Source organism: Haemaphysalis longicornis, unplaced genomic scaffold, assembly GCF_048455015.1.
Source record: "Haemaphysalis longicornis isolate Haplotype H1 unplaced genomic scaffold, Haemaphysalis longicornis Haplotype H1 scaffold_8, whole genome shotgun sequence".
Lineage (NCBI taxonomy): Eukaryota > Metazoa > Arthropoda > Arachnida > Ixodida > Ixodidae > Haemaphysalis > Haemaphysalis longicornis.
Window position 1 is genome coordinate 188272944 of NW_027526445.1, and position 12730 is coordinate 188285673.

General features: G+C 46.1%; 1 protein-coding gene across 1 annotated transcript; it reads right to left on the minus strand.

Annotated features, from left to right (window-relative positions):
• Nucleotides 1-583: 583 nt before the first annotated feature.
• Nucleotides 584-12252, minus strand: LOC144149629 (long-chain-fatty-acid--CoA ligase 4-like). The gene is made up of 3 exons (XM_077681282.1): nt 12116-12252; nt 4578-5880; nt 584-2482 (listed from the first exon to the last, which is right to left on the minus strand). The coding sequence occupies exons 2-3, from the start codon at nt 5292-5294 to the stop codon at nt 1076-1078; spliced, it is 2124 nt and encodes a 707-aa protein (XP_077537408.1). The 5' UTR covers nt 5295-5880; nt 12116-12252; the 3' UTR covers nt 584-1075.
• Nucleotides 12253-12730: the final 478 nt, after the last annotated feature.

Here is a 12730-nt window from a genome sequence, read left to right on the forward strand (position 1 = left end):
GTGGGTTCGTTCTGGTAGGGTGGATTAGTTCCGCGGGCTGGCCCTCGCCATGCCCGCGCATTCGTTCCGCTGAGGGATGACATCCACGCCCACCGCGCGCGCATGCGCAGTCCTGTCCCTCTAACCCGCCGCAGTAGCGTGAGCCGCCGCTAGCCGCTAAGCTAAAACTCCCAATTGTGACCGCTGTTTCTTTTTACGGACACTCAGTGGCCCCTGCGTTGCCACCAGGTGATTGAATGTAGACCATTCGTATGAGCGTTCTGAAGGGGCTACGCTAGTTAAAGTCCCTCGGGAGGGAGACGAGAGCCGCGAGATCACTCGAAGCTTCTAAAAGTATGAATAGGGGAACCCGGTGCACGGTGTGGCATAGTTTGAACTTGCGAAACGAGAAGGGCGCGTGTCAATTCCATTCAAGTGTGATATTTTTCTCCTCAATGACGGGATTTTTCGTAACCCCACTGAGATACATAATGTTTTAGAAAGGTGGGTGGCCTCGCTTGATGCTGGCTCTGCTCAAATTCTGAGAGGCGATCTCATGCTTGTCATTAAACTGCACACGCAGTTTGTCATTTGCATTTATAAATTGCACATATAGGAGTAGACCGGAGTCTGCCGGATGCCTTCCATTAACGAGCCATTTTGATCATCACATCATGGTCGATTTGATCTTATCGTCACAACTTCCTCCCGGCAGTTCGACCGAAAATACTTATGTTATAGACAGCTTTAAAAATGCTTAACTTGGCGAATGTAGTTACTCATTTGTACGCTTGAAGCAGAGAAGTATTTATTTACTCGATCACAACTTACGAATTTGGGAGGATGCTTTCCGCCAGGAACATGAAGTGCAAACATACGATGAACATTTCCCAGTAGCCTGGTACCATTTATTCGGTGACCACCGTCGGGGAATAATTTGAAATTGCGATTGACAAAATAGAATTAACAGTTCTAAATGTATAAAAACAAACACGCATCTGTGACATAATCAACTTCCCCTTTTCAGCTCGTCAATTTCCAGCTGCCATCGGCGATCAAGGCAACCATTTTGCTCAACTTCTTCACTGTCCTGACCTCAGATCCCGTAAAGGAGATTAATGTCTTGTTGGTAAAAGTTCTGCAGAAACTTCCGGCGAATCTTCAATGTCGGTGTAACTAGGCCGGACTCTGGGTTCCACTGCTCGGCGCAAATCTTCACCTTCCGCGGCACTTCGCTCTTCTGCAACCCATTATCAGCCGCGTGGGACATAATAGCCTTCGCGGCAGCGTCAGTGATATCGAAGTCCCCGCACAGTTCTTCGAGTGTGGCCGAGGCGTTCTTGCCGAGGTCCCGAGCCAGACGTCGAAACTGCTTCTCGTTTGGAGTCACCAGCGCCACGAGATAGGTGTGCAATGTGCTCCCGTAAGTGAACGCGTTGTCAACGAGTGGGCACGTCTTGAGGATGGCCTCGACGTGGCCAAGCGCGATGTACTCGCCGAACTGGAGTTTGATCAGGTCCTTTTTGCGGTCGATGATCTTCAGCGTGCCATCCGGGAAGATCTCTCCGATGTCGCCCGTGTAAAACCAGCGGATCCCACTTTCTTCGCGGTAGCACTCCCGAGTCAGCTCGTCGTTCTTAAAGTATCCTTTAGTGACGCATGGCCCCCCGACAACGATCTCGCCCCGAGGGTTAGGCTTGTCCTTGATCCCGTAGTTGCCTTCCGGCCAGTCAACAAGCCGGATGTAGCAACCCGGCAGCGGGGCTCCAACGCGACCTTCAGACATGTCATCTGTGCTCATGAGCGTCGCTGCCCCACCCGATTCGGTGAGGCCATACCCGTCAAGGATTTGGACACTCAGGCTGGCTCGCACAAATCGGCGTGTCTGGATAGACAACGGCGCAGCGCTGCTTGCCAGGAACTTCAATTTGCCGCCAAGAATGCTGCGGATTTTGTTAAAAATGAGTCGGTTGAGCAGAGGAGTGTGAAACCCGAGGTCAAGCCAGAAGTTCTTATAGTTAATGCTGTAGTCAAGTAGTGTTTTGAAGAAAGGTCCTTTTGAGGCAGCGGTTTCATAAACGGTTTGGCGGATTCGATCTGCCACTAGTGGCACGCAAGCGATGACTGTCGGTTGGAGCAGAGTTATGTCCCCTGGACACCCAGGAGCCAGCGCCTCTGAATTGGCGGTAAGGGTTTGGGGGGACGAGTAGCCAATGCGGACGCCTGCCGCAAAAAATACCGCCTCTACCGTCAGTTCTAACATATGCGCAAGGGGCAGGTAAGCGATGTAGGTGTGCTCGGTTGGGCGCTCTCCGGAAGTTTCAATTATCGTTGCATCACCTTTCATAGATGTGATGAGGTTCCTATGCGTTGCAATCACGCCTTTGGGTTTTCCAGTGGAGCCGCTGGTAAACATGACGATTGCGACATCGTCAGGAGTCGGTGCTGAAGTCGGGGTCTCACAGCGGGCTCCCCGATGTTCGAGGCTTCTGAATGGAATGACCTGCGACGGTAATATAATAAGAGCTGTTAAAACGAACGAAGAAAAAAATATATGCACCAGGAAGGTATGCCAAGGGCCGAGTGCCAATAGAGACGCAGCGAAAGTACGTTGTGAGTACTCGGCGGGAAAAAAGAAATTCAAAAATATTAGATAAAGAAATGCAGAAACAGTATTTAGTCTATAGATCAACACACCCGCAGGGGCATCATGTAAATCCTTTATACCGGGCTTCCTGGCGAAAAGGGAACTATCTCTTCGCTATCTTTTCTTGTGCCTAGTAATATTAAATCCGAAAAGACAAAGATGTTAGTAGTGCAAGTTCGAGGTTTTTAATCAAGGCAGTGTAGCATGAGGAATGTGAACTTGTAAGGGAAGAGGAGGCAACTATTTTATGCAACAAACTAACATCTACGTAGTGCGCTGTACGCTTGGTTGAGTTGCGCCCCCCCCCCCCCCCCCTTTCGGTTGCTGCTTGCATCCCTTGATAGAGCTAGTCATGCCTGAAGTATTCCTCCATCAAGTTGCTTCCTGCTTTGTGGGAATTGACCGCAGAGAAAATATCAGTTTACCATATGGACGCTGGTACCTTAAGGCACAATGACTTCTGCTTCTAGAATTAGTTGCTTGAGAGACGTTGAAGGAGATTCAGAAACAATTTTCACATATCTTTTACATACGTAGTGCTAAAATTTCAGAAAATGTTATGTTACTAAGCCTGAGGTTACGAATGGGCGTTCCTCTTCAACTTTTCAGTACGTTGGATAGCAGTTTGAGGCGGCTAGCGATGATTACAATATGAGACCAGTCACTGGGGAGTCAACTTTGTTGCGGGATAAAATTTAGTAAAATTCTAAAAGATTTAGGGCTTTGCACGACTAACCTTAAAATAAAAAAGGTAGTTCATTAAGATTACATGGAGGAAAAATATTGAAGAATTCATAAATGCTTCATTGTAAAGGAACAAAAGTTTCGAAATCCTCAGATTTATTTGGAACAGTTATCTGAGTGCAAATAACAATTCTACAGCTTTTTGCTCCTATTATAAATATTGAGAACGTTATAAAAATACGTTTACACTTGTTACACTTTGTTTATTACGAATTGTTTTTCCTATCCTGAAATTTCTTTTTACACATTCGTCTAGGTAACCTTCAGATGCAAGAACCAATGAGATTCTTTATTCGAATAAGAAATACCGTAGAGATCTGTGAAAACAAGGTTCAGGTGTCGAAAGGTTTTGAATTAGGCTGCAAGGGTTTCCCATCAAGCATTGTACCATGATTCTCACGAGCGCTCTACTGTGGACAGTTCGTAGGCGCAAGTTTTGAAATACCCCCGTATGGGTTGAGCAGCTTTACAAAAACGACGCCCCGAAAGCGAGGGCCAAAAAGCCGTATACTCTCACGTGTGAACTTCGCGGAGTACAGTTTGATATATCCGACTACTACCGCATTATGCAGAACACGGCAGCTTTGCAGCCGTAGAAAAGGTAGTGGGCTAGCTAGTGGAGGATAGCATCAGCCGTCCTAATATAACATTTCAAAAACATCGTGCATTGCTGCTTTCAGCTACTGATACTCTGTTTGCAACATTTTATAAACTGTAATACGGTTGCCATTTTTTAAAGAACGTTTAATTTGAATTTATGTTCGGATTGATTACCGACGTTCTCTTGGTAATGAGGTCGTGATAAACCCACGGAGCCGAAAGGCGTACACTATTGGTATTTTTACCTCAAAGGCTCACTTTATTTGAAGTGAAAGAAGTTATCTTTATCGTAAGCAGACTTTGTGAAGTGACGCCAATGCAGGCTTTGAATTCTTTGAGTGACACTCGGAGGGATCTCGTGGAAACTTTCGTAATAAGCTTAAGCTGCAGCCACTCTGGCTGCATGTTAGTACCATGTTTTATATATGACTCTGCTTCACAGCGCGCTACCGTAAGGAGCAAGCACTGAAAGGGGCTTTGCACTCGCTGTTGTATGGACGATTCTTGAGTTGCGCGGGTAGTGCAATGGTTTGTGCATGACGTCGTATAGAAACACGACACGTCACTTTGGCCGCGGTTCTTGAAGATTGCTTTAACACATACTCACCTGTGGCCCTTCAATTGTTGGCGCAGCTACTCCAGAGTTGTCATCCTCCATGTAGACAATGTGCGTCAGTGAAGGCATATTCTTCACGAGGCTTAGTAGTCGCGGGAGGAGCTCTGAAGACGTCACCAAGTGCGTCACTTCCGTCTCGTTCACGGCGCTCACGAGGGCGTCGTTACTCAGCGTCACGTACAAGGTCACCACAGGGGTGTTGGTACGGAAGCAAGCCTGCGCCGTCAAAAACCACTCGACTCGTGTTTCAGCGAAGATGGCCAGGAAGTGACCAGGCTTCGCTCCTATGGACAGCAAGCCTCGAGCAGTGGCATCGATCTTACGGTCGACTTCTTCGAACGTCAGCCACTCGTAGTCTCCGAGAACGAGCTTCTTCACGACCTTGCCAGTCGCTTGCTTGACCTCGGTGCGGCTCAAAACAGGTCTTGTTCCGAGGCTGGGTAGCTTGGGGTACAAGCGGATCGCTCTGCGGGTGGCTTCGGCCAAAGTGTCGATGCCTTCCAAGCTACTGGACTCCGGCACTTGCTGTCGCTTGTACGGCGATGACGGGTCTCCCTCGATGACGGCTCTGGCGAAGCACTGTCGTTTCCGCCGCCAGTATACCCATGGCTTTTGAATGACAAAGTAGACCGGCAGCGTTACGACGTCGTATGCGGTCACCAGAACGTTTATCACGCCGAGAGCAATTTTGATCCCCACTGAAGACATCGTTTCGGCTGTTGGCTCCCTCTCCGGGTGGGAGGAAAGGAACTGCCAGCAAGGCTCGCTACACTAATTTTAAATCAGGTTGCAGCCTTTGCAATAGAATGAGAAATTGTTGTGCGGTAAATATTGGAGGCAGTGTTGAGGTTTCTTTTCAGTTTTGTTTTGTGGGTGTAATGGTTTTTCTTCCACAGGATAAGCTGAGGGACTGATTCCAGTGCTGCCTTCGTGCTGGACGAGACCCTTTGCAAGATGGACGTTCTCCAAATCTCTAAAACATTAACTGTTCGCAAAATAACTCGCAAGCTACATGAATAGTTCGGTGTTTTTAGCTTACGTGTAATCAGGCGTTTGTTCTATGCTTCTGAAGTTGCAATTTAAAAACAAAACGATCATGTGAATGTCGTGTAATCGCGGTGCGCACAAAAGAGTTTTCGTAGCTCGTAGAGGTAGACCGTAGGCGGCAAAAACACGGGAGCGTGGGCTCTGTTTTCAATAGTTGAGTTTCGCGTGTGGTCGTGAACGACGATGCAGCTGCACTTTTGCGGTTGACTTGTGGCCCGTGCCCTTCGTTGGCCGTGAGTACTTGCCTCTGGAATGAAAGGAAAGAAAAACTGAGTAGACTTTGTTCCTTCACTGTGTAAAAAGATACAATAAAAAAAGGGAGAATCGGCAACGTTATCATCATCACAGCCGTCGTAACCGCAACTATCAGCTGATGTATGCTCTTTGCGGGACAAATGCCTCTCCCACATAATTCAAGAAGGCTTTGTGTTGGCATTCCCGAAGACATTCTTTTCCCAGAATTTTTTAAAAATTCCTCCATGAAGGGTTTCCTCTTGCTTTCTTTCTATTTGCGTCTCTTTGTAGCCACTGTGTCATTCTGATTGTCCACGTGTTGCCCTCTCGGCATTACATATATCCTGCCAAATGCACTTTGTTAGCTTAAAGTATGATATATTTCAAACAAGGATATGTTGATTGATTGATTTATTCAGTCATTGATTGGTTGATTGATTGATTGATTGACTGAAGAATTTAACGCGCTGAAGCTACAGCTGGGTTATGAGGCGCGTTGTACAGGATAGCGGCTTCGGATTATTTTTACCATCAGCAGGGAATATTTAACGTGCGGCGCAATCTCAATGTACAGGCGTTTTCGCTTTTCGCCTGCATGAGACAAGCAGCCAGCGTGACCAGGATCTAACCTGTGTCCCTGAGCTCAGAAGCACGACGAATTAGCCGCTAAGCCACCGACGCGGCAAGGACATGTTGTGAAGGTTGGTGCTTAGCTGCGGAACACGTTACCCGAGAATTTATACTACGACTAAGAAACAAGAGCGCTTGTCCCGTGTTCTCTCTTTGTCTTCGTCTACTTTTGAGCTGTAATGTGTTCCACATTTTCACCCTAGCATTGTGCGATCTCTTTCGATGCCTAACGGCCACTGAAATTACCACCTCTATTGCATTTCATGAAGTTGCATTTGATGAATTTAAAGCATGAGTTCTGCTTGTCGTGTTTGGCAGTGTCATAATTAAAGTAGCTGGTGATAACCATTGATGCGTCATATTTTTGTCTGAAGCACACAAAGTGGTTTTGCATGAGGTTCTTTATGTCTTTTTCGAGGTGATGTGTTGATTAGATTAGGTGTGTTTTGTGACTCACTCGAAAGCGAAAATCCAAAAGAAGGCGTTGGCTATTAGATTGGCGGGTATGCGCGGTTCTGTCGGTATAGTACATTGTGGGAGTTTTGGGTCTTCCATTAAAAGTCGAAAATTTCTTGGGGCAGTAAATCTGGTTACGTCCTTCAAAAGCCTGGTGACAGTTATAAGCAACTCCTTTGCTACAACACCGCATTTGCATTACCTTCATAGCTTCCGTTTCTGTGTCTATTTTCGCTTGTATTTCATTGCCTTACGGTGCGAGTCATGTCAGCATGAAGACTGGCACACGCCACAGCTTCCCTATAGTTCATACCACAAGCTGCATGCAGCACTGCGGAGGCTACATTGTTGTCAGTATAGCCTCCGCGAATGAAAGCGAGAATAGGCACCGGGGCTTTGCGGTTCGACCTACCGAGAGGGGAGGCTGAAAGGCCCTTTCAAAATTCCCTTCACGGTGAATTAGGCGCCATTCAGTGAGCGCTCTATTGGCAGCAATGTAGCCTCCACAGTGCTGCATGCAGCTTGTGCTATAAACTATAGAATTAGGATTCTCTGCGGCGGGAGTACACCTGTTATACTCACGTGCCATCAAGTTGAGTGTCACGCCACGCGAATTATTGTACAATTTTTACGTTTCGAAGTCATAGTATTTTGAATGTTGTGAGGCAGGCACATTGCCCCTCAAAGCTCCCAGTTCCTGGCTAATCCACAATTGTGTATGTGCCACGATGAAAGGAACAACAATGACAACACCTTTTGCTCCCCGCTGCAAGATGCGGAGATAGCACGATTCCGCGTAAATAACTTAATCTCCGGGGTTCGCCAAGGCAGCATTTTAGGCCTCCTCCTTTTTAACTTCTATATTAATGATATTGTAAGGAGTTCATAGTACGAAAAATATAACATAATATATAACACTGATGATGTAACTTTTTGTTTACATCTCATTCCGCAGATGCTACTATTGAACAGCCAAATAGCGCAATGCAGTAAATTAGGCATTTCTCACTGATAGACGAAATCCAATTTGTCGTAAGCAAAACAAATGCTATGCTGTTTAGATCTAGAAATAAAACGATAATAGGACCGGAAGGACTTAGATTTGGCAGCGATCTCTTAAAGTTCGCTGAAAAACCCTAATATTAGAGGTCATGTTAAATAGCCATCTTGCTTGGGATTATCATATTGGAACAATAAGAAATAAATTTTCCCGAACTGCGGGGTTTTATTATGCCGCTATCGTTACTTGTTACTAACCTAAGTAAAGCTTCTGTTGCATGGTTACTTGTTTATGTCGCACTTGAATTACGCCCACTTTCTGTGTGGTCGACGACACATTTTTCAAGCGACACACGTATCTTCTGCAGAAGAGGACTTTGCGTGCATTATGCGGGGTGTCCCAGCTATCATGCACCAAGATTTTTAAAAAGAGCAATGGGGTTACTCTAAGAAAACCTAGGGCATAATGTTTTCAGTACAGCGAAGTATCGGCCAGTAATTGCTTAGTTATTGAGATGCAATAAAGTATTCGTAAATGTTTCGTAAATTATTCGTAAAAACTCGTAAACTCACCAAGTACTGTCCTAATCATTAAAGTGTCAATGAGGCATTTGTAGGTACCCACAAAGGGCATCTAAATGCGGTATTCTGAGGGACGAACTGGTTGCGTACTGATTGATATAAACTGATAAAGAAGCCCCGCGGAATACGAAAAATACCACGTGACGCCACTCTCACCCGCATCGTAAAGCAATGCCCTCGAACAGGCTCCCTGTGAGTTAGCCAGAATGAATAAAGTAAAGAAAGAACACAGAAATCACGACTAGGTTTGTGTCTTATCTGCCACATGCGCCCAGTGAAACTTGCTGTTGCTGCTCCTTCCATGCATGGCATTATCGAGGTGATGCGCTGTCTCCTCGGGCGTATGACAGGCAAAGCAGTTTCTTTCAATCAGCTTATTTGACGGTGCTGGTTTATGAAGCAATTAAGTGGATGCGCCGTCACATGGTATTTCTTATATTTCGCAGGCATTCCCCATCAGTCAAAATAAATGAGTACGCGATTAGGTCTTTGCTGAAAATACCTCAGTTAGACACCTCTCGTGGGTACCTACAAGTGCCTCATTGACAACCCCAGCGCCGGCATTGGGGACCTTCTGTTCCCGAAGGGGCATGCGACAACCCAACGGGAAGTCTTCGCTTATCTGCTCCATTTTCTGGAGACGACCGGCCTTACGCAGCGGCTGTAGCCCGGAGTGCAGTGATTGACTGATGTGCCCGGACTGACAGCTTGCTAGGACTGACAGCCCTCCTTATACCTTTCTCTCTCTCTCTCTTTCTACTTTATCCTATCACTCCCCCTCTACTTCCCTTCCCCTGCACTGGGTGGTATGCAGGTGAGCTCCCTGCCGAGCTCAAAATATCCTCAGTGAATTTCCTTTCCTTTTCCCGTCACAAACCCAACCACCACCCACCTCATTGACAATTTAATTGTTGGTACAGTACTTCTCAAGTTAGGTAATTTATTAAAATGACTTAATATGACCTCATTAACGAAAAAAAGTACGGGCCGCTACTCCACATTACTGGAAACATCATCTCGAGGTTTTGTTCGAGTTACTTCATTACGCTTCGTTAAGATCTTAATGCATGATAGCTGGGACACGCTGTATAACAAAATATTCTTGGATCATATAGCCGACCTATTCTTAAAATCCGTGTGTGTAAAAATATGTTATGAAAACGGACGGGGCGAAATAAAGGAAGGCGCACAACACAAGCTGTGACTCTCAACTGAAGGCCTATTAGAAAGACGAATGAATTTATAGATGCAACGTGCACAGGCCCTTGCGCACTGAAAACCAAGGATGGCACGCAAGAAAAGCACTGCACGAAAAAAGCACGAAAAAGCGCCTGTACGCATACAGCTGAGGACGGAAAATCACTCGAACATGGAGCTGATTGTACGAGATTTCTTTCCGTGGACTGTGATCGAAGTTGAACTAACGCATGTGTAGTTATCGGGGTTAGTGTAGAACGCTTCTACAAACCCTTTTGTCCTGTGATTTTTATGTTTAAATAGCCCCTGGGTGCTATCGAAAAGTAACTTGTATTCATGCGGCTTACACGTTTTACAATGGGAAGGCAGGATTGAAGATGCTCCATTTTTTATGGGCCTAGAGTGCTTTCTAAGCCGAGTAATCAGGCAGTGCCTGTCTGCCCCACGCACACTTTCCCAGAGGGCAGTGGTGTATTCGATACCCAACACAGGTCCTACACGGTACAAAGGCGTGCGTGTGCTTAACGGTGCATTTGTATGGGTTGTTCCTTTGTTTGCTGTCTTTTTTGTTCGTCAACGAACACGATCTGCCAATTTTATTTCTGGCTGAGAATATCACTTCTACGCCATATCGGGATCCAAGTTTCTTCGACCCGTGGGAAATCTTGTGGCTGTATGGCATGATCGCCCAGTTTTTTGCCCGTTTTTTGCAGTTCATGCTTACCGTACTTCCTCTGTCTAACTAAGCCTTCGCGCACGGAAATTACCACGATATCTGGTAATCCGGCTGCCTGAGGCTACTAGCTTGTTCGTATAAACTTTTGTCTACAGCCTATCGGCGCGAATTTACCGGAGATCCAAGGTTTCGCTTGGCCATGCCTCTCCAGTATTTGTGAGTGCCCAGAGGCATAATTGAGAAGCGGTTTTACTGATCCAGGGTTGTATATCCAGCAGGTATGTTTCTGTGCTAAATTTTGCTCTAGGATATCCAGGAAGCAAGGTCAACAATCTGGCTCGCACAAAGATACAAGAGCAGCATCCAGAGGTCCTGCGTGGAACCTAGCGTGGAAGTGGAAGTTCTGCGTGGAACCTAGCGTCGGCGCCGTCGAAAAGGTAGCCACGGCGAGAGCTGTGTCCAAACTTGTTACGGACGATGAACGGAAGTGTGTTTCTGAATGTGCCCATTTCGCGCAGCTTTCAGCACAAAGTGAGGAGTAATGCACAATATCCTCCCCCTGCCAACTCGCTTAGAGAAAAGAGCCTAAAGCTGCTAACTGAAAACAAGGAAATTTTTTTCTTCTTACTAACAGAGGTTCAGTTCTGAAAGAAAGCCTCCAGCGCCTTAAGAAGGAATTTCACTCTGTTCAGTAGAGCTGAAAGGAGTAAAAAAAAGGGCAAATTGCCTTCTACAGGAAATGAACCCAGAACGCCGGCACAAGTCGGCTACAAAGGCTGAAGGACTTTAACTTGGAACGTTCTTTTCGTTAATGACCTACAAAGTGGATGAGCCCTTCCGCACCTTAGTTCGAGAGCAGAATATTTGGCAGCTTGTGGTCTCAGCCTATCTGCAGAAAGAACTAGAAAAATTAAAGTTTCACGGTCCGTTGAAGTTAAGGAACTCAGAGGAAGTTGTTGAGGATTTGCGGCTGGGAACGTTTGACGGATGCACAGCCTTCAGCACTGATTTAGTGGACCTGTATTATTCTCTGCCACAGTCGGCATTGTTGCAGTGCGTAAAACAGTGCATAATGGATTGTACTGACGATATGAAATTTCGAAATAAATGTGGTTTGTCTCTGGAGGCGTTTATGGAGTTGTTGAAGTTCTTTTTGATATCGACATTCATCATGTGGGAGCAAAAAGTGCTGCTACAAAACGGTGCTGCTGCTACAAAAGTGGTGCTACAAAATAGCACGTACTTCCTCTCCCTCCACTTACTCCCTCCCTCTCACTTACGGAAAATGAGGTACACTTCTTTGGGCAAGGTAACGGTTTATCGTGAAACCGCAATCACAGTCGCGCGTGCCCTCAGAGTGCGGCAATAAAAAGAGGTTAGCAGGTGTTTCATTCTTACTTTTTGGATGAGTGTGTATGAGAGAGAGTGGGCGGTATAAATCTGTGATTTCTTCCTAATAAAGTGTGTTGAAAGTGCGCTCTGTCTCGTGTCGTCGCTCTTCAGTCTTAGTTCCTTTTTTGCGCAGTTGAAGTGCAGCATGGTTTACCGACTCACCCAAACCTACTGCCGACTAAATTAATCCCAACATGTTAAATTAGAGAGGCCTTGGTCCTGGAGTGAACCTGAGCAGGATGATGATGACGATGATTATGATTATCTTTGAGCCAGTTTTGTCCGAAAAAAGTACAAAATGGACTTGATCACTCACCGCAAAATGTCAGTCATGCGAAGTGCTTACTTGTTCCCAGTGCTGGCCTGCCGCTACGCTCTACATGTGCGGCACCTGTGTACAGCCTGCCTTGTGCTAAGTGCATGTACACGGTGGTCTGATAGCCGCGTACTCTGTTCCAGCTGTTCCACAAATGAGACGTACGTCGCAGCTGGAAGTGCCTGTATTTGAGGGGATCGGTAACACTAATGTAAAAAACAAATGGGCCGCAGTTATTTGTTTCTCTGTATGGCGGGGCAGTTGGTGAAGTTAGTGTTGCACGTGGCAAAATTCTTTCGGCTGGTAAATACCTCAAAACAGGGCAAGAAACTGATTGCGTAAAATATGTAACCACGCAATTCGTCCGGAAATGAAGAGGTTTGGGGAGCAGACAAGACTTTGAAGACGGATGGGTTTATGAATTTATTTACAGTGGCATTAGACAATGAAATAAAAATGGTCGCTGCCCACTCAGCCACAACCTACGAAAAAAAGAATGTGCGGAAATTCCGAAAATTGTGCAATAATGCCGAGCATTCTTACTCCACATGTGTACACGGTGAGTTCTTGACAGGCAGATTTGGGCATCAATAGTCGAATACTTTGGGTAATTTT